Source organism: Ammodytes marinus, assembly GCF_949987685.1.
Source record: "Ammodytes marinus genome assembly, chromosome: 19".
Taxonomy (NCBI): Eukaryota; Metazoa; Chordata; class Actinopteri; order Uranoscopiformes; family Ammodytidae; genus Ammodytes; species Ammodytes marinus.
The window spans coordinates 5,988,921-6,013,907 of NC_137223.1; the positions used below are offsets into that span (position 1 = coordinate 5,988,921).

The following is a 24,987-nucleotide window of genomic DNA, read 5'->3' on the forward strand; positions in this document are numbered from 1 at the left end:
GCTACTGAATTTTTTTGCTTGCTAGCACCAGTGCTACCACCTAAAAAAATAAGCGTACAGCCCTGCCCTACAGGCTCAGTCCTCATTGCAGCAGACACGGTTCGAATCTGACCTGTGGTCAGTGCTCTTCATGTCCTCCCCTCTTTGCCCCATTCCATATCTCTCCAAATCTGTCTTGATAAAGCAAAAAAACGCGAAAAAGATAATCTTAAATAAAGAAAATGTTACGAGTTTAAGGAGCCCAATGCTGTAGCTTTGTTTGTAACTTCCTCCTCTCCAGAAAGAAGAAGATGTAGTGGCCCAGGAGGCAGTGCTGGAGGCCCTGCTTTGCTCTGAGGACAGGCTGCATCAGTGGCCACAGTGGGACAGCGAGCAGCAGCATACTGGGGTATGTTAACTCATCACTCATCTTATGTTACAGATTGGGAAGAGGAAAAAGCTGAACCAAATTAATAAAATCAATTTGCATTCTCCAGGATGTTTGCACTCCTTTTTATAAAGTCAAACATTGCTTAGTGAAGGGGTTTTTTCTCTTGAATTTCGCATTTCTCAAGGTATTGGAGGTCCTGGGAAAGTTTTGTATGCGCTTCATTTAGCAGCGAATGTCTCAACTGTTATAGACTAATATGACCCCAGTGAACAACGTGGGATGTGTGACAAAATCTCTATCCGGGACGAAAGTCCTGAAAATGACCACAACAGGTTACACTAGTATCACTATACGTGGTGAATGGGACTTTTTTTTTCCTTTATAGATATCCTCATACTTTTTTACCAGATTAATCTTCATATTATGAGAAATACTTTTTGTATTACACTTAGTCTAAAACATTTAATAAAATATGCAAATTAGGCAATATCTCATTCAATATGCGTACATACAGTACGTAATAAGTTGACTGTTTTTTAGCCATTTTCATTATAGATCAAATCAGAATATTTACACTCTTCTATGACCTTATAATCATTGTCATTGTGAACATTGTGATCCCCTCAGTAAATCTGTAACTTCAAGGGTTTATATGTACACATATTTAATGAGATATTGTCTAATTTGCATATTTTATTAAATTTTCTTGTTTTTTGTCTAGTTTTCTGACTTTTGTTGCAAGTCTTCCATAATGTGTAAGCATTCTGAGTCTTTAATGTGTACAGTTGCAATGGCTGTAATACAAAAGACTGAATAATGTTAATGTTTTGCTGCCACTTGTTACATTTTCACAGAGATTGTAAAAACATTTAGTTCATGAATGTGTTCCTTATTCCTTCTAAGGACTGGAAATGTTAGCTAACATTACTGGTTGAACCAGTCAAACAGGGAAATGATTTTCCAATAAGGACATTTAAGACTTTTCAAATGACTTTGCTGTTGACTAAGTTGAGGGTTGGGTAGTCTGCTCAGCCAGCGTTTATAGAAACCAACATGACTCTCCATGGAAAAATGTATTTCATTTGAGAACCTGTGCAACTTGTTTTGTCAGCTGCTGTGAGTAGGAAACAAATGGTTACCTTAATTGAACTGCAGTTCATGCACTGAGGCCATGTCCACAGGTACACAGGTATTTTGATAACTGTAGCTTTTTCTTTGCGATTTGGTCTCTTGTCCATATGCAAACATTTCAACCAGACACTAAAACAGGAGCTTTTTGGAAACGTCCCCCGAAAGTGAAGATTTTGGAAAACTCCTGTCAGTGTTTCCCGCAGGATTTTTTTCAGCAGCGGTGGCGTGGTCCCCGAACCTCGTAGGGGGGTCCGGGGGCATGCCCCCCCGGCCAATTTCTTTTGTACCCTTTACATTTGAATGCATTGATCTAGTGCACTTTGAGAGGAGAATATGCACTAATTACTATTCAGATAGATAGGATTATTGGTGTTGCAACTTTGCCTGTTGTGTCTTTATTTACAGATTTTGACATTTTTGTATAGAAATGAATATTTAAACACAAAATGCCACAACGCAGAATTGCACAATTTATTTAAAGTTCTTGCTTAATGCTTAAACCAAACCTGCAAACTCATAAGAGGTGAAAAAGGTGACAAAAACCCGACCCCTCTAGACGACACGGTAAATTGGGGGCGGGGAGGGGTTTCCTTTATTTGATTTTTTGGGGACATGGAACTAGACAGGGACATTGGGTGCTGTAAATGGGAAGAGGTTCAGTAATGTCCAACACAGTAGTAGGCCTACTGGTTATTATGAGCAATTGATAAGCAGGACCTAAGACTTTAATTTAAAATAATGTGATAAAAATTACAAAGTATCCTTATACAAAGGCCTATAGATACAAATAAAACAAAACAATTCATGAATTTCAAGGGTGTAGATTGTGATTAAACCTTGGTTTGGGACACATTTTAATGTGGGGGTCTGGGGGTGTCCCCCCATAAATTTGAGCATTCAACACTTCATTTCCTGCATTCTGGTGAATTTCTATGCACCAAATGTATGTAAAGTAGGCTAATTGACAACATTTAGGTTCCTGGTGACAAAAATAGATTTAAACTGTAAAAAAAAAAAAAAAAGGTAATTATTCATTGAGAATGTAGTGGCTGGTGGCATTTTACTTGCATGCAATCTTCTAATATTTAAAAATAATAAAGTGCAAAATGAGATATATAATCCTCCTTCTGCTTCCTTAAAACTAGTGGTAGTGACTAAGTGTGCGGTGGAGAGAGAAATATAGGCCCTATACAGACAGATAGAGGGAGGAAGAGATAGCTTTATTTTATAATTTAGCTTTTTGATTTGTGAGAGTGATCATCGCTGACTTTAGACTGAGTCGGGCTGTCTGCTCCGTGAGGCTCGAGCCCATCAGCTGAGCCAACAGCTGTCCGACACGAGATGAAAAACTAAACTGAAACTTAACTATCCTGTCCTGCCTGGACTGGTGGAGCAGCCAAATATAAATTAATACATATTGTACTAAACTGTAACACAGGTAATGAGTTGTGGAATTTGCACCAGTAGCCTACAGTAGACCACATTATTCGTTCAGCCACTAACTGTTTCGTTAGTGAATGTTCCGCGATCTGTTTGTATGTCTCGAGCCCGGATACACAGAGCCCTAACGGAAAACTGACAGCGCGACTCTACAGTGAGCCGCTCCCCTCCGTTAGTTTCTGTTTTCCGCCGAGTAAGTTACATTCACCTCCGACGCATGGACAGCGTTTATGTTAGGCATTGCCCCGTTTCTAAAATGAGCTACGTACCAAAAAAAAAAAAAATAAAAAAAGTAGAATAATGAGGAGGAGGAGGACTTTAATAGCAGCGGCGGAGAAAATATAGCAGCGGTGGCGCGCCGCTGCTGTGTGAACGTGGGGGAAACACTGCCTGTTTTGCCCGTATTCGTAGGGACAGGGAAACTTGAGGTTTGGGAAACGCTAGCTTCATGACTTCAATTCATGCATGGCAATTGTTGTTTCCATCTACTGAGCATGCTCCAAGCTGAGGTTATCGGTTTGTTTTCCTCCATTAGGCTTGATTGCACCTAGTTTTTGGTTTTGGATTTTGCTATTTTCAATTTGGTTTTTATTTTGAACATGCTCAATGTGCATGCTCACTTTATTCATTTATGGTGTTTGACTTGACACACATTGGCTTGGCATGAGTTGCATCAGCATTTTCAATCGTTTTTTTTGCGTTGTCATGTGTACAGACTAAATCACTGTCGTGTGTGTATGGGCTATGTTCTGCTAACGGAGGGAGAAAAATGCAATTTGTAAAATATCCTTGTGCCTGTATTTAAACCTGAGATTTATGTGCTTTATGTTCATTTTCCAGATGTCATCTAGTGAGCTGGCCGAAGCTGGTGTCCTTGGCCTGGACGATAACCTCATCCCCGCAGAATCTGACGACCTAAGTGAACCCAGGTCGACTGGATCTCCAATTGAAACTGAGTTTTGGGAATGGCACAATCCCTCTACTGAAGCTACTCCAGAAGCAGAAGATGCAGTATCCTTTCCCAGCAGGCCGGGCCTTGTGACGGAGCTGAGAGAAGTCCAAGTCCTGGACCAGCTGATCATGGAGGAAAACCTAAAGATCCACGAGCTCAGACGCTGTGTAGAAGAAGGCCCCAACGAAGATCATCTCTCCAGGGGGAAAGCTCTGGATCCAAACGGGCTGTTGAAGATGAGCAAAGAGAGGGAGGCTTTTCGGGTACAACTGGAAAAGGAGAAAAGGGAGGTGAAGAAGCTTGAAAAGAGTTTGGACAAAGAGCATGACAAAAAGCATAAGAACAGGGCCAGAAAGGTTGTCAAATGTTCTATAATGGAAAAGACTTCAACTAAGAATGAGGAGGTCTCAGCACAATGTGTTGCGATTGTATCAGGTAGCTGTAACGAATCACAGACGACAAATTCTTATGCTGAAGGTATCTGTGAAACTAAACACATTCAAGCAGTATGGGGTCCCAATGTTGCCCAAGAGGCTACAATACAACAAGACTTGATTCAACTTCCAGATTCCCAATGTCTACAAGATCATTGCTCCGAAGCTAGGCCAACAGTTTTTAATAGAACTACCTTAATAAGTGCCTCGGATTTTACGGAGGCTCTTAAGGAGAAGGTAACGGAACCTCAGGGATATATCTATGGGAGAGAATTGGACGGTTCTGGTGGCGAAAAAAATGCTACTATTTGCAAACCGGAAGCTTCTTTGAGCCCTGAAACGAGGCCGGACGATGGGGCGTTTGACCCAGGTGGCGAGTCCCTCCAAGTTCCTCCTCAGCCTAAGCCAAGAAAGGCCTTATTTCTTGTGAATAAAATTGTCAGCAAACAGGAAACCCCTCATTCGGAACAGCAGAATCCGGCCCTGTCTCCGCTACCCACTTTCGTGCAATTCGATTTACAAAATGAACCTTCTAGTGAACTGCCAGAAAATCTGACTCCAGCCATCAGCACTAACTTGGATCTCAATCCAAATGCAAATGAACACAGCACCAACAACAATAATAACTATGCCCTCTCAGAGTTGTCATTGTCTGAATCCAGTTCTACAGATGAAGAGGATACATGGGTGGCACCTGCATTTTTGCGACAGGCCCATTCCCCACCACCAGAGGAAATCCAGGCTGATATGAGGGCCAATGAGGGCCAAGATCCCCTGCCAGCACCCGAATTGCCTCCTGAGTTTGGAAGAGATGAGCAGAATGAAGAAGACTGGTCTGATGGTGGTGTTCACAGCTCTCTGGCCATGAGGAGATCAGGCTCTGGGGCACCTGGGCCTCAGGCTCAGCTCAATAACAACACAAGAGAGGTACACACTGGCTGTGAAACTGGTTACTGTGAATTTAGCCTTAATTTTTAGGTATTTTCAGTGTATGGCACATGCAAAAAATGAGGCTCAAAGGCTCAATACCTTTTCAGCTCTGTTTAGGAAAAGTAGGGGAGAACGGAGTTGGTAGGCACACTTTTTTTCTCTAGTGTGAATTGCTCCTCACTAAAACATCTTTCAATAGTCATTCCTACATTAAATTGAAGCTTAAGGTGTTGGCTTGAAATCTGTATCCCTCTCTTTTTCCAACTTTTTGTAAAAAATAAGTAATTAACCATCAAAGATAGGTTGGTTGACAACAATGTCACATTGTGACAACAATGTCACATTGTGACAACTAACCCCATCACGGGGATGGTTGTCACACTATGGGGTTGTCACAATGTTATTTCAATGGGAAACATCTTAAAAAGAAGGCAACAAGGCATAACTAAATTTCGAAGTTCAATTGCATTGTCAAGCTGACAAATAGGCCTACATAACTTCATGCATCTTAACACAAAATTAGCAAGGAAGACGAACAGGAAACCAATATTTAGACCGGCCTATGTAACAACATAAAGAACAAAGCAAATAGGTCTAACTATAATAGCCTACTCAACTAGGCTACACACATTCACTATCTGAGTTACAGTGATGGAAAATGTTGGGTCTGCTGCTCACTCTAACTAAGCAGAGCTTGTGTGCCCAATGGTTGCACCTCAAACACTTCTCCCATACCTCCCCTGAACGGGTGCTGGAGACCGTTTCCATAAAAACAAAAACTTATCATCTTCATCTGATGAAGATTCCTCCTCTTCTCTCTTTCTCTTCTGTTTCCTTTTCCCCAGCTGGGGTGGAGTGCACTGGGGTGCCGTAGCCTTGGCAGCTAGATCGGGATTCACTGGGACGTTTTGATTTTGTTGCCCTTTTTTTCTTTTTCATGCTAGCTGCCTTTTCCTGCTTAATTCTCTCCTTCTCTGGGGTGTCAGTGAGGATACAGCTTGAATTTTTTTTTTCATTATTGGGTTCCTTTCCTGGCTGCAGCCTTTGGATAACATGTGACCACCAACCCCAACAGGAATTTCTAGCATTAAGGCTTACAACCATCTTACAGCTAGTTAGCTAGCTAAGAACAATCTAAACTATAGCTTTCCCTTCACATTTGAGTAGCTAAATATTTACAATTTGACATGAAAAACACAAAGTCCTCTCACCTCAAATTCAGGTGTCTTACTCCAAAGAGGACTATGTAGTACCCCTTTCACACCAAAAGGAACCAAGAGCCAGCTCCGGGCTGGTGCTGGGGCCAGTTCAAAACTGGTTACAGCCTTATACCAGTTATGAACCGGTTGGTTTCACACCGACCAGAGCCAGCCATGGAGCCGGCAGGAGAGCAACGTCATGATGTCACTGTAAACGTGTTTACGTTGCCCGACGTCGCTGCTCTCGTGGCTAAAGCTAGCGCTAGCTTTAAGCACATCAGTGGATAATAAGTCTTATTTTTACACGTTTTGCCTCTCGCTTTGCTTTGTTAACCAAACAGGACCCATACAGCGTATTTTCGCCGGTCAATTTGATCGCTACGTTCGGTAATTATGTTGTGTTTACGTCTCGTAGTAGCGGTGTTTTTAAATATGGCGGGCATGAGGTTTGAGTTGGTCTGGTTGGTCAGGATAATCCCTCCCCCGGCCGCCGGTGCAGGCAGTTCTCATCTCTAGCCCAACTCAATCCTGGGTTTTGGATTGAACCGGTTTTTACAGCCCGGAGCCGGCTCTCTGGCGGTGTGAAACCAAAAAACTGGTTCTAGCTCCGAACTAGCTTGGAACTAGCAACGATTTTTCGGCTTTGTGAAAGGGGCATAGGTGACCTCTGATCCCAATTCTGGACATTTCCATTCCAAAATTTCAGAGTCAGCGCCTTCTGGTGGCGAGATATAACGAATGTGACAACCAACCCGTGTGACAACTAACCCCGTTCTCCCCTACTTGAAGTTTTTTCTGAGAGATAATTAAACCCTTTTTAAATACGCTTTTTAACTTTTTCTGAGAATCAGATGTGAAAATGAATATCAATCTCAGGTCTTTGTGAAGGACATGTCCAGTCATAGCTGTTATCCCCGGCTACCTTTTTTTAATGCTAAGCTAGGCTAACCACATCCTGACACATTTATGAGTATGTCCTGCAATGTTCTGATTATAACTACAGTGTAGGTCCAGTATACTATACACTACTAACTTGAAGTGTAATATGACTATTATATTAATTTCAATGCTTAGTCTATACGAAATCTGGTTTTATTGCAGGTGACTGATTTTAAGACCCCAATAGTGCTGGATACAGGATCTGGTTTGATGAAAGCAGGATTTGCAGATCAAGACCTTCCAAACATTATATACCCAACAATTATTGGGATGCCAAAATATGAGGTAAGGGTGTGTACTTAATGTAGTACTAGTTGTTCTTTTCAAGAAGGAAAGACACTCTTATAATACTCTGGCTTTATTTCTGACTGGAAACTTTTTGTATTGTTGTCTGCAGGAAGTAATGAACGGGAGCTTTGAGAGGGAGACCTACATTGGACATGAGGCTCAACACATGAGAGGCGTCTTGGCTCTGAAGCGGCCCATAAAGAACGGGATCATTCGCAACTGGGATGAAATGGAAAAGGTGAATTAGGAATGCATATGCCAATTTAAGATGTGATGTCACTGGGTGCCTAAAACTCTCATACTATACCAGTATAAACCAAAGCAGGGGGGTAGCATTTTGATACATTTTGATTATCTGGGAATTCTTTAAATAAGACAATGATGCTTGTCAATTAGGGATGAGTCCGAATATGTATTCGGATAAGCACGGATAATGAGTTAGATACGGATACGGATAATTTCCGAATAGTCCCGTTATTATTCGGGGATTTTTTTTTTATATATTATGCGCCTAATTGACGCAGCGTGTTCCGCCTCAATGACACAACAGGTAGAATGACACTAACAGCTGTTCTGCGGTGGACATGAGAGGACCGGGCGCGTCCCGTGACCCGCGGTCTCTCTCTTTTTATCCACTGATAAACGCAGCGCGTTCGCCCTTTCCCTTGAATAGAGGGTTCTACCTGTCGCATTCGCTGCCGTTTTTATGTGAGTTTCCTCGTAACCCGGCCGCTGCCGTGGCGGAGAAGAGACGAACCGATGGAATATGCTGCACCTCGAGTCACCGTCAGCCCTTCCCCAATGTATTTACATTCACTAGGCCTACTGCTTAAACTCTTTCTAACACCACAACGTTTCCATCAAACTGATGCTTAGGACCTGTACTTTTTCAGCTGTCAATCAATGCGTATACGGCTAGGCCTACTTCAGGACCTATACAATAAAATCGGAAACTGCAAACTTGACACATTAAAATCACATGTGGCTTTGTGGAAAGGCTAACATATTATTTAGGGTTTATGAGATTGGTACGTTGATACATATATTGTTCCTAAATCTTAGTTTAGTAAAACAAAAGTAAAAAAAGAGGGAGGGGGAGAGATAGAGATAAAAAATAATCATGAAATACAGCTGTATTTCCCCCAGTTAAAGGGATACCTTAATTAAGTTAAAAGTAAAACACGGGCCCTCATTTACTAACAGTGAGTAGCCTATGCACAGATTTGGGCTGTTATTTATCAATATTTTCGTTCCCTGAATTTCTTCGTAGTCTGAGAACAAAGAAGAGAGAGAGAGAGATGAAAAGGTAGAAATATATCTGACTTTTTGACTTATATGTCAACATTACATCAATGTGATGCTTTGAAGGGACAACAATTGCATTGACAATGAATATTAGTTTAGAAAATCAATTTAGGTGTGACTTCCTTTAATGTAGGCTAATGTAAAATAAACTTCCGGTATAAGCCACGCCCACTTCTTGTTGTGTATCCGGATACAGACACAGATAATTTTGTTGGTTGAACAGATACAGATAATTTTGTTGGTTCAACAGATACAGATACAGATAATGACGTCTCCGCACACCCCTATGGTCAATGTAGGTATAGTCCATTAATGGTTCAAAGTACCTATGTTTCCCATGGAGGTACAAGATGACCATAAAAGTATTAACTTTAGCTATGACCAAAAACAATTACTTTTGTATACTACATAGGTTTTGAGTATGTCATGTGTTCAGACAGGAAGAATGACCCATATACAGTGCTGCTTGAAAGTATGTGAACTAGGGCTGGCCCGAATGCCATTTTTCAGGCTTCGACTATTCGTTGGTTTTTCCGAGCGAATATTCGGATATTCGTTCCAGAAAAACACACCATCAAACTAGCATTAATAATGCCAATGTACTCACTGAAACCGAGTGTGTGAGCCGAGACAGCAAGCTCCGTAGTTTGTTGATGCTTTAATAACTTTAGAACGTAGTAAAGTCGTAGTCCTTACTTTTTCCCCTTGGAGGCGAACAGCTGTTTTTCCGTTCCAAATCAGCTGTCCTCTGCGCCATCGTAACCCATACAGGAGCTTATCAATTCATCCAGGAACGTGCATCTTTTCGGCGATTTTATGAATCCCTACAAAGATCCAATATTGATAGTCTTTTGTGTCCATATTATATCCATTACTGACCGCCTATTCCCATGATGCAAGCAAGTCACGGACCGGTTGATGATGGCTGAATAGCAGCGCTGAATGTAAACAAACACCTGAGCTAAGCTAACGTTACTATTACGCCAAGCATTACATTTCCTTCCGGAATCGCGCTAATGTTGTGGTAGCCTATAGAGTTATTAGGAACACAATCTATTCTTCCTCCATCTCTCTCTCCCTCCTGCGCTTGGTGTCGCTTTTAGTTTGCCTCACTCTGGTAACATCACGTTGCCTACTACAGCTGATATCACCGGTTGCGCTTTGAAAGGGCAGCGGTTCAAATAATTCGATAATATATTTTAAATTAATGTCTAATTTGTATTTTACAATTGTTTTATAACTTGTGTATCCAAATATTATTTGCTGACAAAATATACTGCAGTTTGAGTTACCTTTGCAAAAAAAAGTTAAAAAATGTAAAGAAAAAAAATATTCCGATTACTGAATTGAGCTCTCAATACTAATTTAACAAACGAATACTCGGATATTCGATTAATTCGGGCCAGCCTTAATGTGAACCCCTTGAGCCTTTTGGAATTTGAATTTAATTTTAACCATTACCCATAAGAACCCGGACCCAGTTCTACTTATAGGATAAATATGAGGGATGGAACATAGGAAAAATATGAGGGATGGAACACAGACTAAGTAGACCACATAGAACACATTTCTGATGTTTTCTCAATTTCTTTTTTTTCTTCTTCTTTTTTTTTTTGAAATTTAAATTTTTTTTAAATCCAAAATATTATCCAAACTTTTTTTAACCCTAATATTAGAATGTGTTAATGCGTTAAACTGACAGCACTATTTTTAACTCACCTTTAGTAACAAAAAACAAGCTTTTGAAATTTACTAATTTCTCCAATTGTGTGCAGCTGTCACACTGCAATCTTTGGGAAGTCACTTCCTGACACAGTCACATGGCTGTCACATGACAACCACACCAGGATGTTGAGTATATGTCACTAAGGGACTTAATGAGTAAAAATCTAGTATAAACCTGTATGAGGAAAATTTTGGGACATTCAAAGTGTGTGTGACCTGAATGTCACCGTGGGTCCTTATGGGTTAATTAATTTTTATCAATACCAGTATGTTTTATATGAAATAACAGATGTTTGTTTATCAATTCAACATTTTTCTTTTCCAGAAATAAATGGTTAAAACAGACAAAACAAATGATTTGCCAACTCTTGATCGAGCAGGTAAACACAATCAGATGGGCCAAATTGAGTGATGAAATGGACCAATGTAATGAGAGATCTTTAGGGACGAAATTGGGTGGCATTGGATAAAACGGATATAAAACCAGGTCAGTTTAGGCTCACCAAAGTGAACCCATACAGGTCAGTTAGCCAAGAGTAAAGGAAATCTCAAAGGATCTCAGGAATAGAGTTGTGATGTTTCAAATTTGTCTGGGGACAGCTATAAATTAATTAAAAAAAAAAAAGCTCCATCGATCCAACACGAGGCAAATCATCTACAAATGGAGAGCTTTAAGGGTGACTGAACATCCTGGAGTGTTGCTGAAGAAGCCTCTGCTCTCCAGAAATAACAAAACTGCTTGTCACAACTTTGCCAGAGAGCACCTGGAGATACCTGAAGTCTAATTCTGTTGACAGATTAGTCCAAAATTTAACTGTTTAGTCATAACCAAAACCGCCATGTTTGGGCTAAAACGCAACTCTGCCTGCCACAAAGAGAACCATCTCATAAGTGAAGAACGGTGGTGGCAAATGGTCTGCAAATCTCTAGATGTAATGTTTGGGTTGGCCTTTACGAGAAAAATCACTTTTCTTGTTGCACTTGTGGATATTTTCGAAGGAAGTCCACTTCCAGGCAGATGTTCAGTCACTGTTTAAGCTCTCCATTTGTAGATGATTTGCTTCAAGGTGGACCGATGGAGCTCAAACTTTTTTTAAATTAATTTATAGCTGTCCCCGAACAAATGTGCAACATCACAATTCTATTCCTAAGATCCTCTGAGATTTTCTTTCCCTTTTGGCATGTCTGACCTGTATGGGTTCACTTTGGTGAGCCTAAACTGACCTGATTTGATCTCTGTTTTATCTAGTGCCGCCCAATTTCTTCCCTAAAGATCTCTCATTACATTGGTCCATTTCATCACTCTATTTGGCCCACCTGATTGTGTTTACCTGCTCCATTTAAGCAATGCAGCTCAGGGTTCACAAACTGTTGCACATACAAAAGTTGGCAAATCATTTGTTTGATCTGTTTTAACAATTGATTTCCGGAAAAAGAAAAATGTTGAACTGATAAACAAACATCTGTTATGTCATATAAAAATACTGTTATTGATAAAAATGAATGATTAATGGTTAAACTAAATACAATTCCAAAATGCTCAAGGGGTTCACATACTTTCGAGCAGCACTGTAAGTATACAAACACTATAGCCTACACAAAGGTCCAAAGTGAATGGTGGTGTGACCGCTCCAGTTTGACGATCATCAACTGGGGGTTGTGTTTCAGATTTGGACTCACACGTTCCAGCAGCTGCGTGTGGAGCCAGAGGATCACCCTGTCCTGCTGACTGAAGCAGCCATGAACCCACTGGACAACCGCCGGCGCACGGTGGAGATCATGTTTGAGTGTTTCAATGTTCCCTTCACCTACGTGGCCATGCAGGCAGTGCTGGCTCTTTATGCATCAGGGAGAGCCACTGGTAATTTTGCTCAATTTACGTCTATTTGTGCATTTTAATTATGCATTGTGCTGAATATTCGCATGTGTATGTTTTGCTCCCACTGTAGGTGTGGTGTTTGACTCTGGAGACGGAGTGAGCCACAGTGTCCCTGTGTTTGAGGGATACAGTCTACCTCACGCAGTGCAACGCTTCCCTCTGGCTGGTGTGGATGTTACAATGCATCTTAAAAAGGTATTCACTTTGCTTTTTTTAGAACCGTCCATGGATAACACTTTGAAGTGTTCAATCTGGAATCCAGAACAATCTAAACAGAGATCATATAGGTGAATATCGAGCTACTGTTGCACAGAAGGAGCTCAGAGTGTGTTCATTATGATGTTCATTCTTATCTGCTGTTGCACTGGGATTGTACGAGAAAGATATCAGTTTGTTTTGTGAACCTCTTTCAGTGACAAACGGTTAGTCTGTTTGACTTGTAAGAGAGTCAATGATTCTCGAGAACACTTGTTGACAAAATCACTTTTTCTCAAAATCAGTAAATATCTCCTCACGCTTTGCTACCTCTCCGTACTGTGTGTGCACTAAAAAATAGTCCAGTGTTAATACACAGCCTAGGTTGTGTAAACAGGCATGTTGCTAGTCAGCCCTTTTGGTTACGTATCTTTTTTAACTACCAGTTTACAGAGCCTAGGCTGTGTATTCACACTGGATTTTATTTCAGCACACACAGTACGGACAGGTAGCGAAATGTGAGGACATATTCACTGATGTTCACAAAAAGTGATTTTTGACAATAAGTGTTCTCAGAATCGCCAACTCCACTTTTAAGCCCCTTTCAGATATGCACCTTGACATGTCATTCCATAACGTTCATGTCTGTTCACTTTTACATGTGAACAGACATGGCTGGCTACATGTACTTTTACACTTTTGGACTTTTACACTTTTGGACCTATTACGTTTCTGTAAAAAATTCCCTTCTGGTGGCATAGGTCTGAATTAAATGTTTTATACTTGTGATGTAAATGAAGCATTTTGCTGCGGGGCCTTTTGTATGAAGCTTCTGCAGGAATCTGGTGTGAGCATGCGCACCACAGCTGAGCTGGAGATAGTGAGGGAGATGAAGGAGCAGTGCTGCTGTGTGGCTCTGGACTATGAGGCAGAGCTGAGTGGAGGGGCGGCGGCCACCAGAGAGATGTATTACACCATGCCAGACGGACAGATCGTCAACCTCCACACAGAGAGGTTCAGGTAACTGTCAGCACAGCTTTAAAGGGAAAGAGAACTTGAAATGGTTGGTTTTGGCATGTTTTTAAAATAAGTGTAGCTGTTAAAGTGACGAATGGAAGTATGAGAGTAAGCCATACTGCCTTGTACTTCTTGGTCATGGAGTGCAAGGTAATGTCAGGAATGTTAGGCCATTTCCACTTGTACAAGGATTTCTTTTTTAAATACATCAAAATTTAACCGAATGTTGGTTATTCATCATTCATTGGTTTACCCCCTTTTTAACTGGATGAGTCTGGGGCTAAAATGGGGCCTAATCTTTAGTACAGTGTCAGTCCGGCTTCTGTCTTCCGATCCAGTGTACCAGACAGCCTTTTCCTGCAGGTGCAGCACACATGGAGGACTGTTGATACAGCTGCCTCTCTTTAGAGCACACTCTTCAAACTGAGCAACTATAGCCTTGTTTCCACTGAGCCGTGCGTTTCAGTTTGGTGCGGCTCTTCATGTGTTTACACTGTCAGACATTGGAAAGGGTACCAAAATCAGCGTAACATGCCGTACGTATCCTGACCCACGGCTATCACCGCCCAGCTTTAACCCACCTACCAAGTAAGGGTGCTGTCTGCAGTGGAAACACAAGCCAGATCCAGGGTTACTGTGCCCTGCTGAACCAAGCTGTACTGCTCAGTGGAAACGAGGCATATCTCGAGGAGCAGACTATTCAAATAGGTGAACCACTTTCCCCTCCAGGGCCCCTGAGATTCTCTTTAAACCTGAGCTGATTGGACGGGACCATTATGGGATGCACGAGAGCCTCTTCAAGTCCATCCTCTGCTCAGACATTGACCTGCGGCGCTGCCTGCTGGGAAACATCGTGCTGTCAGGTAACAACTTGCTTTGTCTTTAACAGTCTTGTGGCTCATAGCTCCAGCTGACATGCTTTGTACTTTGATTTTTTTTAATGTTTCAATTCATCTGATTACACTTTTACCCTTTTTATTTCTCTCCTTATCTCCTGTTTAAGGGGGAAACACTCAGCTTGCCGGCCTGCCCGAGCGGCTTCAGGATGAGATGGTTGGACTGGCTGGAGAGATGGGGGAGAGTGTCCGTGTCTCCAGCCCCCAGCACAGAGACTTCTCAGTGTGGAGGGGAGGGGCAGCGCTGGCTAACCTGCCCAGCTTCAGCTCTGCTTGGATCAGTCAAGAGGAGTACGACGAGATTGGACCAGATATCGTCTTCAGGAAGTGCTTCTGAGTCAAGACTGCAGGAAGGTGTATTTCAACCTATAGGTGCAATATATGTACAGCTCTTAATCCAGTGCCATGCATTGATACCCTTTTTAAATGTTTGTCCGTCTCGTATGTGTTTGTATGTGGAGCCAAGTTTGACCCTTGTCATCAGTGTGGATCCTGATCTGTAATGCTCTCTATGCACCAACATAGCAAGGATGAAATTGGTGTTTTGGTGTGTGAAATTCCTCAGTTGACGTTATTGTCCCTCAAAAGCCCTTTTAACTTTGTCTTAAGTCTTTCCTTTTTGGGAATGTGTATCTATGTCCTGAGAATTTAAGCTTAAGTATTTTAATATTTGTGGTGAAGGGACAGACATCGAAGCTGGCCCTAAATTGATGTCTGAATAAGCAATTCAGGGTCCTAAATAATGAAATGTGTTGATTATATGTATATAAATGTATCAAATATCAAATAACGCTGCGTATTTATACAACAATTTTAAAGTGAATTTGGTATAACAGATTATTAATGTTGTGATAAACATGGTGAAAGTTGCTTTTATTTAGAAATTTGGATCAGTGCCAGTACGATGGTCTGGTAGGACCAGGCTCACTGTACAGTGTTCACAACTGGAATGTCTTCATAATAGCAGCAGTTTGCTCTTTATGATGCATAGGGCCACTGTTCTGGAGAGATACAAACTTTTTTACATCAAAATATTCTTGACTTTTGTGATGCTATGGCTTACTTGACTCACAATTCTTCCTTTCTTTGTCATAAGCTATTTCTTCTGAAAAATATTTTGAATTGTAATGTTTTTTTCTCCCAGCAGTTGCCCCAATACTCATCATATATGGTTCCGTGATATTGAATGTTTGCTGCTGCTGCACATTGTGTGAATTTGAAAGGAGAAAAGTGCAGATTTGTGGGATATGGAGTTCTTGAAAATGTAGTGGAGTCACGGCTATCTAATGGTCATTTTCTCACATGTTGAGTGGACTGCTGGTCAACGAGGGTTAAGTATGGGGTTGGTAACAAAGAAGTGTGAATCTGTGGTAAAGATTTGAAGCATAGTATTGGTCTGGTCATACCTATCTGTTTATTATAGTCTGATGAATAAATCAGATGATGTGAAATGCTACTGCTGCAGCTACAGTGTATGTCTATTGAAGTTCTCTAATTTATTATAGTGTTGTGTGTGCAGTGTTTTGCCAATTATTGTCTGTGTATTTCTGGAATACCCTCTGATCTGAGACCAGTAGTAGTGTGGAATTTTTTCACCACTTGCGCAGTAGTGTTCATTTTTGTGAAATCGGTTTCAACTGCCAAAACTGTTGCTTTAATGTAATTACCATGGATTCTGATAAAGCCTTTTGCAGCCCTGTATATTTATACTGCGTTTACCTTTAGGAGAGTTCTATATTGATGCATGTCATTTGTTTCACATTTTTGCATGTACTTCTGTGTGTGTGTTTTTTTTTTTGTTGTATTTCTGTGAATTGCCTCTCTAAAGGCATGCGGTTGTCATCAAGTTCAGCTCTTCAGTGGAAATAACCATTAAATGTGACTGTGGGAGCTCCGTTATCTATGGTGTAAGGGCAGAAAGGAACGGCTCAGCCTGCCTTGTGCACTGGCTGAAGAAGCCCCTTTTGTCTGGGTCTCCTCCTCCAAGTGTACTGTATCATTCTGGACTGGGCAATTTTTCACTCGAACCATTCTATTTGTCACGTCTGTATTTTATAATAAATATTTTTATCATTATTTTGTGTTGTCACTTTTATCAGTCACAGGTCTGATTGAAGTTAATCGGGTAAGCACACATATTGTCTGCCTTCTCAGGAAATACATGGATAATACTTCAGTTAGAACAGAACCTAGTGTCAGCGGTTGCTGTTTTCCGTTTTTAATGTCATAGGGCTACAGTGTATTAAGTCGAGGCGCTTCAATTCAATTGCCTCAACATTTGGCTTAAAAAAATCTGTTGGGCTTAAATTTTTCCATTTCCAATTTATATAAAAAATAAAGTCTCACCTACCTCACCATGGTAATGGGCTGGCCTTATGTCACTGTTGACTCTGATGTAAAGAAAAGTTATAGGTAAATTGGAAAGCCTTTTTCAAACAAATCCAAACATGGTTCAAACTCCATAAAAACAGTAGTGTATGCAAAATATTCCATTTACCCTCTCTGTAAAACAGCAAAGGAGTACAACCCCAAAATATGAAAAAGTTGAGACGTTGCACTATATTAAATGTGAATAAAACTGTGATAATTTGCTAATCCTCTTTGACATGTATTCAATAAATAATAGTACAAATACTAAACTGATAAACTTTATTGTTTTTTGTAAATATACGCACATTTTTAAATTGCAACATGTTTCAAAAAAGTTGGGACAGTGGCATTTTTACCGCTGTGTTACATCAGCCTTTCTTTTAACAACACTGAGGAAGTGTTTGGGAACTGAGGACATTAATTGTTGACAGTTTGAAAGGGAAATTATTTCCATTCTTGTTTGAAATACAACTTCAGAAGCTCAACATTCCGGGGTCTCCATTGTGATATTTTGTGCTTCATAATGCACCACATTTTTTCAATAGGAGACAGGTATGGACTGCAGAAAAGCCAGTCTAGCACCTGCACTCTGTTCCTATGAAGCCAAGCTGTATTAAGACATGCATAATGTGGCTCGGTATTATCTTGCTTAAATAAGAAGGGACGTCCCTAAAATAGACGTTGTCTGGATGGTGGCATGTTGCACCAAAGCTTGAATGTACTTTTCAGCATGAATGGTGCCTTCATAGATGTGTTACCCATGCTATGGGCACTAACCCACCCCCATACCATCACAAACGCTGGCTTTACAACTTTGTATTGGTAACAATCTGGATGGTCCTTTTCCTCTGGAGCCCGGAGGACACAACTTCCATGATTTACAACAACTATTTAAAATGTAGACTCCTCAGACCACAGCACACTGTTCCACTTTGAGTCAGTCCATGTCAGATGAGCCCAGGCCCAGAGAAGTCTGCTGCATTTGTGGATGTTGTTGATATATGGCTTTCACTTTGCATGGTAGAGTCTTAACTTGCATTTGTGGGTGTAGCGAGGAACTGTGTTTACTGACAATGGTTTTCTGAAGTGTTCCATGACCCATGTAGTGATATCGTTAATAAAATCAAGTTATTTTTTAATGCAGTGCCACCTGAGGTCATGGGCATTACATTTTAATAATTAACTTGTGTGCAGAGATTTCTCCGGATTTTTAATATATATTATGGATTGTAGATGGTGAAATCCTTCAATTCTCTGCAGTTCTTCACAAAGTGGTGAGCCTCTGCCCCATTATTGCTTGTTAAGACTGAACCTTTACAGGATGCCCCTTTATCAATTCATGAGTCCCAACTTTTTTGAAATGTGTTGCTGGAATCAAATTCAGAATAATCATATATTTAGCCCACGAAAAACAATGAGATAGATAGGGTTAAACATGAAATATATTGCCTTTGTATTGTTTTAACTGTATGTGAAAAAGCATAAACAAATTATCACATTCTGTTTTACATAACGTCCCAACTTTTTCGGATATCTAGCCTACATTTTGAACACTGAATAGCCTACATTTAGCCCTCACACTTTTTGGCATTTTTAAATATAGACTAGTAGACTAGTAGTTGATTTTTAATGCCATTCTGAGTGGAAACGTCACACACCACAGCCCCGGTTAGCACGTTGTGTTACCATGGCGACTAGTTATCAACAGGCTGCTGTGGATGGAAGTAGCTAGCTGTATCAGTGATAAATAATTGCGTGTAGCTAAGATAACGGTTACTTTAAGTCGGTAGAAATGTCTCGAGCTCACGCAGAAAGCGTCATTAAAAACATTATAGGTGAAATAGTGCTACAGTGTGCAGTCAGAGGACATGTGGTGTCGGACACTTTGGTGGCTTTCATGGTCAGTAACCCTGTTAACCTTTTTCAAACTAGCTAGCTAGCTTATTGCCTCATACACACGCACGCTGTAAGGATGTTATGTTTTAATTATAGTTTCATAATAAACGGTGCTATACTCCATTTAACTTTGAGACCATGTGCTACAGCTATGCTATATGATTAAAACAATTGTAGAATATACTGCATGCGGTCCTAGCCTGGACACATTGAACATGGACCAAAGGGAATAAAGATGGAAATTAGCTTCTGGCTCTAATCTTGCATGTTTACATGTACATTCTCATCTACAGTGCTGCTTGAAAGTATGTGAACCCCTTGAGCATTTTGAAATTGTATTCAGTTTAACCATTATAAATTCATTTTTATCAATACCAGTAATTTTTTTATATGAAATAATAGATGTTTGTTTATCAATTCAACATTTTTCTTTTCCGGAAATCAATTGTTAAAACAGATTAAAAAAATTATTTGACAACTTTTGTATGTGCAAAAGTGTGTGAACCCTGAGCTGCATTGGTTAAATCGAGCAGGTAAACACAATCAGGTTGGCCAAATTGAGTGATGAAATGGACCAATGTTATGAGATATCTTTAGGTAAGAAATTGGGCGGCACTAAATAAAACAGAGATCAAACCAGGTCAGTTCAGGCTCACCAAAGTGAACCCATACAGGTCAGACATGCCAAAAGGGAAAGAAAATCTCAGAGGATCTCAGGAAGAGTTGTGATATTGCACATTTGTCTGGGGACAGCTATCAATAATTTAAAAAAAGTTTGAGCTCCATCGGTCCACCGTGAGGCAAATCATCTACAAATGGAGAGCTTTAATAGTGACTGAACATCTGCCTAGAAGTGGACTTCCTTCAAAAATATCCACAGGCGCCACAAGAAAAGTGATTTTTAAGGTAAAGGCCACCCAAACATTACATCTAGAGATTTGCAGACCATTTGCAACCACCGTTCTTCACTTGGGAGAAGGTTCTTTTGGTGGTAGGCAGAGTTGCGTTTTTGCCCAAACATGGCGGTTTTGGTTATGACCAAACAGTTCAATTTTGGACTAATCTGTCCACAAAATAGACCTCCAGAAGACTTCAGGTATCTCCAGGTGCTCTCCGGAGAAGTTGTGACAAGCAGTTTTGTTCTTTTTTGAGAGCAGAGGCTTCTTCAGCAACCCTCCCTTGAAAGCCATGTTGACTGAGTTTTCTTCTTATTGTGGAACCGTGCACATCTGTCCCAGATGTTGCAATGGAGGTCTTCAAAATCACTAGATGTAATATTTGGGTTGGCTTTTAACTGACAAATCACTTTTCTTGTGGATATTTTTGAAGGAAGTCCACTTCTAGGCAGATGTTCAGTCACTCTTAAAGGGAAACCTTTTACCTTTTCATGTGAATGGTATATCAGGGCCGAGTATATTAGTAGTCTAATGAAAAAAGCCCCCAAAAAATTGATCCGAATTGGCAGGGAGCACAATGATTTCGGATTTAAACTGATGACGCGGGGCTGACGTAGCCGTTTTTACAGTTCCTACAGGCCTCAGGATGCATTGCGCGGGGCCTACGCTCTGCAGCCCGCTCAGAGCTGCTCGCGTTACCATGGTGACATACACACAGACACAGCACGCACCCGACCCGTTTCTTTATAGGTCCATGGACCCGTGTAAGCTGTACAGTAATAGCGCGCTTCGTATTATTTCACTGTTGGACTACTACCACAAAGAAAAACATGCTGTCCTGTAATGTGCCTAGATGCGCCAACTTTAGGAAACAGAAAAGAAGCAGGAGTAAGCGTAAGCTGAAGATACTACTTGTTGCCTATTCACCGGCGTGATGCATAGCACCAGCCCCGGGAAAAAGAATCCGAATAAAGGTAAGCTAACGTGAGCTAAATTGCATAGTAGCCTACTGTAGTTAGTATCAGTGTTTCCCCTACATTAATATTGTGCTGCCCACACCGCTGTTGAATATTGTGTCCCGGTGTAAGGCTGATTGATGGGGCAAGGAGGAATTATGGCGCTTTTCCACCGCATGGTATCAGCTCGACTCGACTCAACTCGCATTTTTGGCTTTTCCACCGCAATTTCATGGTACCTGGTACCACGTAGCGGCTGCTTTTTTGGTATCGCCTCGCTCTAGATTCCAAGCGAGCTGAGCCGATGCTAAAAGGTGACGTCGGCAGACGGCCGGCCACTGATTGGCCAGAGACTATTGTCTGGCCAATCAGTGGCCAGAGACTACCGGCTTCATTCTGTTGTTTATTCTCCCCAACTCTCCGGGACTTTTGAGTGTATTTACGCCGCGTGCAGCCTTCTCTGGCTCTCTTTCATTTGATTTGCATCACAGATCTGAATTTATTTTCCATATATTCGCTAAGCTCACCCAGTGTTGGTTGTTGGGGAAGTTACTTATCATACGAGAGGAGACATGTAGGGCAGCTAGCAGCTAGGCTAATAGTAGCCAGCTGGGACAGACATGATAGCGAGCGATTACATTACAAGCCTCGGACTGAACTGATTACCTCAATAAAATATTCAGGCTGAGACACGGCTTGCATTTGAAAACACGTATCCTGAAACAAGCACTAAACAGTCAACTTTATCATGCCCGTGTTTACGTGCATAGGGATGTACGTGACGCATCCCTACAGCTGACTGTGTGGCAGAGTCACACATCGGGACAACAACCATCCCTTTTAATGGCCCGTAGCAATATTCTTCTACTTCTTTTAGCAAACAGATACAAGGGGGGTATTTCTTAAACATTTTTCATCCGTTATTTTGGCGGTTGGTTCAGTTAATAGTGCAACAACTGCTCGCAATTTCTGTTCTGCTACTTTGCTCCTGAGTAGGCTTTCAGCCCCTTACGACGACCCCGCCCACGTTCAGCAGGTACTATTTGCGGTGGAAAACGACCCGTGCTGCTACCAAACCAAGTTGAGTCGAGTCGAGTTGAGTCGAGTCGAGCTACCGGTTGTAGCTGTAGCCAAGTTACCTTAGCCGCTAAGCTACAGTTAGAAGTGAACTCCTGAGGGGAACAGTAGGCCCCTCTGTGTAACCTTGAGGAAGATTTAGTTGCATTTGCAAGACTGTTTGTGTGTGACTGTGTGTTTGTTTTCCATGTGCATGGTTATTAGCGATGTTGTTAAAATTATCAGCTTTCCAAAACCATAAACAATTGCTATGCTGATGGAGATAACTGGGTGATTAGCACTGATGTCCTTGTGTCGTCTTGGCTCTTCCTATACAAATGCATAGCCACACCCTGGCATATGCTTGGCTGCTAATATAAACATGATGTCTTCTTAGACAAAAGACTACTGTTGTGTTAGTGCACTAACTGACTGGCCTATCTGTGGTTACATAGTGGTATGTCTGTTTTATATATTTATTGCAACAGCAACATTATCTTACAGTAAAACACATTGATTTTGCTTTTGTCATCTCTTCAGTGCTGGCCTTGTGATACAATCATAATTTGTCATTTCAGGTGAGGTCCAAAGGAAGATGGTGTATTGTCCGAGGACCACGCAATCGGTTGTGAAGACTGTTTACATCCCACACGCACCACTTCAGAGCATCCCTCGTAGAACTCGTCATCACATAAAGAAGAGACTGCTGCCTGCAAAGTGCTGATATCATCACTACAGCTCCCTCAGCCTGCCCTCCTCACAACATGTCCAAAACCAACTACAGAAGAAGCTGCTGCTAAATATCACTCAATATTTCAACAGTAACTTGACGAAGGAAGCATTATGCTACAATTGTTTTTCCCAACACACTGGAAACTGAAAGCTTTTGAAAATGTTATTTTTCTTTTTTACATTTGTATATGTACATACTTTACAGTTGTGTGTAGAATAATGCACACTGTTTTACTTGCTTGTTATATTAAACTCTATCTATGCCTTATAAAGTGTTTGATTCTCTGAAACTATTTCACTTTTAGTTGATAAGTCAAACCTATTTATTAAAATGGTTACCTATGCAATGACAAAAAACAATCATGTTTATACAAAATTATTTTTATTTGTAAATACAGTCAAGGAGAATTGACACATTTTCACATGATTAAATCTCAATCAGTGTCCATAGTTAGCAGCAGTATTTACAGGTCAAAATATTTGATCATAGCTCATCCGTAGCTTCTACGTAGCGTCTTCTTCAGCCTGTCGTCTCGGCCTCTGCATAGGCTACTGTATTTCCTCGCTGAATTTCTTCAGCAGTGTAGGCTTCTCTGGCCCAACTAAATACCCTGCTGGTTCATTCCAGTCAGCCAGCACACTTTTTAAAGTATCCTCATCCATGATCTCGTCTGTGCTCGTGTGAAAAGATGCAATTTTCAATGCAGGAAATGATACAAGTAAACTGGCACGGACCATGGGCATGGACAGACGGTTTGTTTTGGTTCGCACGTGCTTTTAGAGCCCGCCCCCTGGATTCACAGGGAGGGGGGTTGGTGAGCTGGGCTCCGAGCAGTGTTGCCAACTTAACGATTTTGTCGCTATATTTAGCGACTTTTCAGCCCCCCTGGCGACTTTTTTTTTCAAAACAGCGACAAGCGACAAATCTAGCTTTTTTTCTGGTGTAATTGGTGACTTTTTCGCCGAAGCAAGTATCACTTTTAACGCTTCTCAACAAGCAGCGGGAGCCTCCCGGCCCGTCCCCCGTAACAGAGCACTGACAGACGGCCCGGTCAGAGCAGGAGATACACCTCTCCGCTCGTGTTCCGTTAGCATCACTATTAGCAGTTAGCAGCTTTTCCCACCTCTTCTACAGTCTACGAGTAGTGCAATTCAAAATGTTATGCTGTGCTTTTTTAAACCATGAGCATGTATGATTACTGCTAGACTTAACATTACCACGTTGGTTGTTTATGCGATTGTCACGTTCATAACACTAGAACCTCATTTATTCAAATATTACTGTCTAAAACCCCTGTCTACAAATATGCAAATTAGGCGATGACGTCATCTACACATATGTAAATTAGGTGATGACGTCATCTGGCGACTTTTTGGACAGCCAATAGCTACTTTCCTTACTGAAGAGTTTGCAACACTGGCTCCGAGAGGCTGTAGTCTGCACCATAGACATAGGCCGTGTCTGAACTGCCATACTAGCGTCCTACATCCTACATACTCACCATACTGCATACTCTCTACTCAAAGATCGATTGTGTATGCGAGCTGCGTCTAAAACGTTCTCAGTTGAAGTATACTCAAGCAATGAAGAATTTCTTCTTCTTCTTATAAGATTCAGGCAGTTTAGACACTGTTAAGCTTATAACCGCCCTCTACAGGTTAGATATTGAACTAGATTTTTACAGTCCTGTGTTCATCATCTGTGTTTTAGACCTCTTGTTTTATAATAATGATGTTTTGAGGCGGAGGATCCCTCCGACGCTCTCTGTCCGGCTCATCAGCACTCAGCTGTCTGTGAGTTGAGCTGGACGAGCCGCGGTGTGTGGGACAGCGATCTGTTCTGATCTCTCTCCACTATCAGACTCACAACACTCATTTCACTTAGTGACTCTAATGTTGTTAGGTATTTATCTTCATCTCTTATCTATTGTAAGAGTGTATGAATGACTGCACGTACAGTTGTCAGATCGCGGAACCCCAAACAATGTTGTTGCCTAGCAACTTGCTCGAAAATATTTCATTTTCCTGGGCGGGTAGAATTGACCCAGTGCATTGTGGGGCGGTTGAGTAGGAAAAGTATACGATCGATTCATACCCAAAATCTTCCCGGAAGTTAGTACTCATCCGGGAATTTCTCACATACCCAAACTCGCATACCCAAACCGTCACATACTCAAATTGAAGTCAAAATGAGTATGAGTAGGACGTTAGTATGGCAGTTCAGACACGGCCACAGTAATGTGTCGTGCAGACCATGGCTGTATCTTGATTCAGGGGTTGCGGTCTACGAAGGCTGCATTTGAAGACCGATTGCGTCATAGCGGCGCGCAAAGGTTGTTCCATTTGCAAGGCTCCTTGCAAGGCTCCTCATATGCAGCCGT

General features: G+C 41.3%; 2 protein-coding genes across 3 annotated transcripts in view; both read left to right on the plus strand.

The window, feature by feature from the left end:
- LOC307265827 (uncharacterized protein) overlaps nt 1-16,770 on the plus strand; it is a 44,779-nt gene extending 28,009 nt beyond the window's left edge. For both annotated transcript variants that reach the window (XM_080047639.1, XM_080047640.1), the window contains 9 exons: nt 281-388; nt 3,782-5,254; nt 7,558-7,680; nt 7,793-7,921; nt 12,382-12,574; nt 12,663-12,787; nt 13,617-13,807; nt 14,534-14,667; nt 14,808-16,770. In XM_080047639.1, the coding sequence (XP_079903765.1) occupies nt 281-388; nt 3,782-5,254; nt 7,558-7,680; nt 7,793-7,921; nt 12,382-12,574; nt 12,663-12,787; nt 13,617-13,807; nt 14,534-14,667; nt 14,808-15,037 (2,706 nt within the window). In that variant the 3' untranslated portion in view covers nt 15,038-16,770. The remainder of the gene's footprint in view (nt 1-280; nt 389-3,781; nt 5,255-7,557; nt 7,681-7,792; nt 7,922-12,381; nt 12,575-12,662; nt 12,788-13,616; nt 13,808-14,533; nt 14,668-14,807) is intronic.
- A 2,092-nt stretch (nt 16,771-18,862) lies between these two features.
- The window catches only part of cfap206 (cilia and flagella associated protein 206), a gene marked incomplete at both ends in the record, with an annotated part of 33,442 nt that continues 27,317 nt past the window's right edge, over nt 18,863-24,987 (plus strand). The window contains one exon of the mRNA XM_080048416.1: nt 18,863-18,970. Coding sequence (XP_079904542.1) covers nt 18,863-18,970 — 108 coding nt within the window. The remainder of the gene's footprint in view (nt 18,971-24,987) is intronic.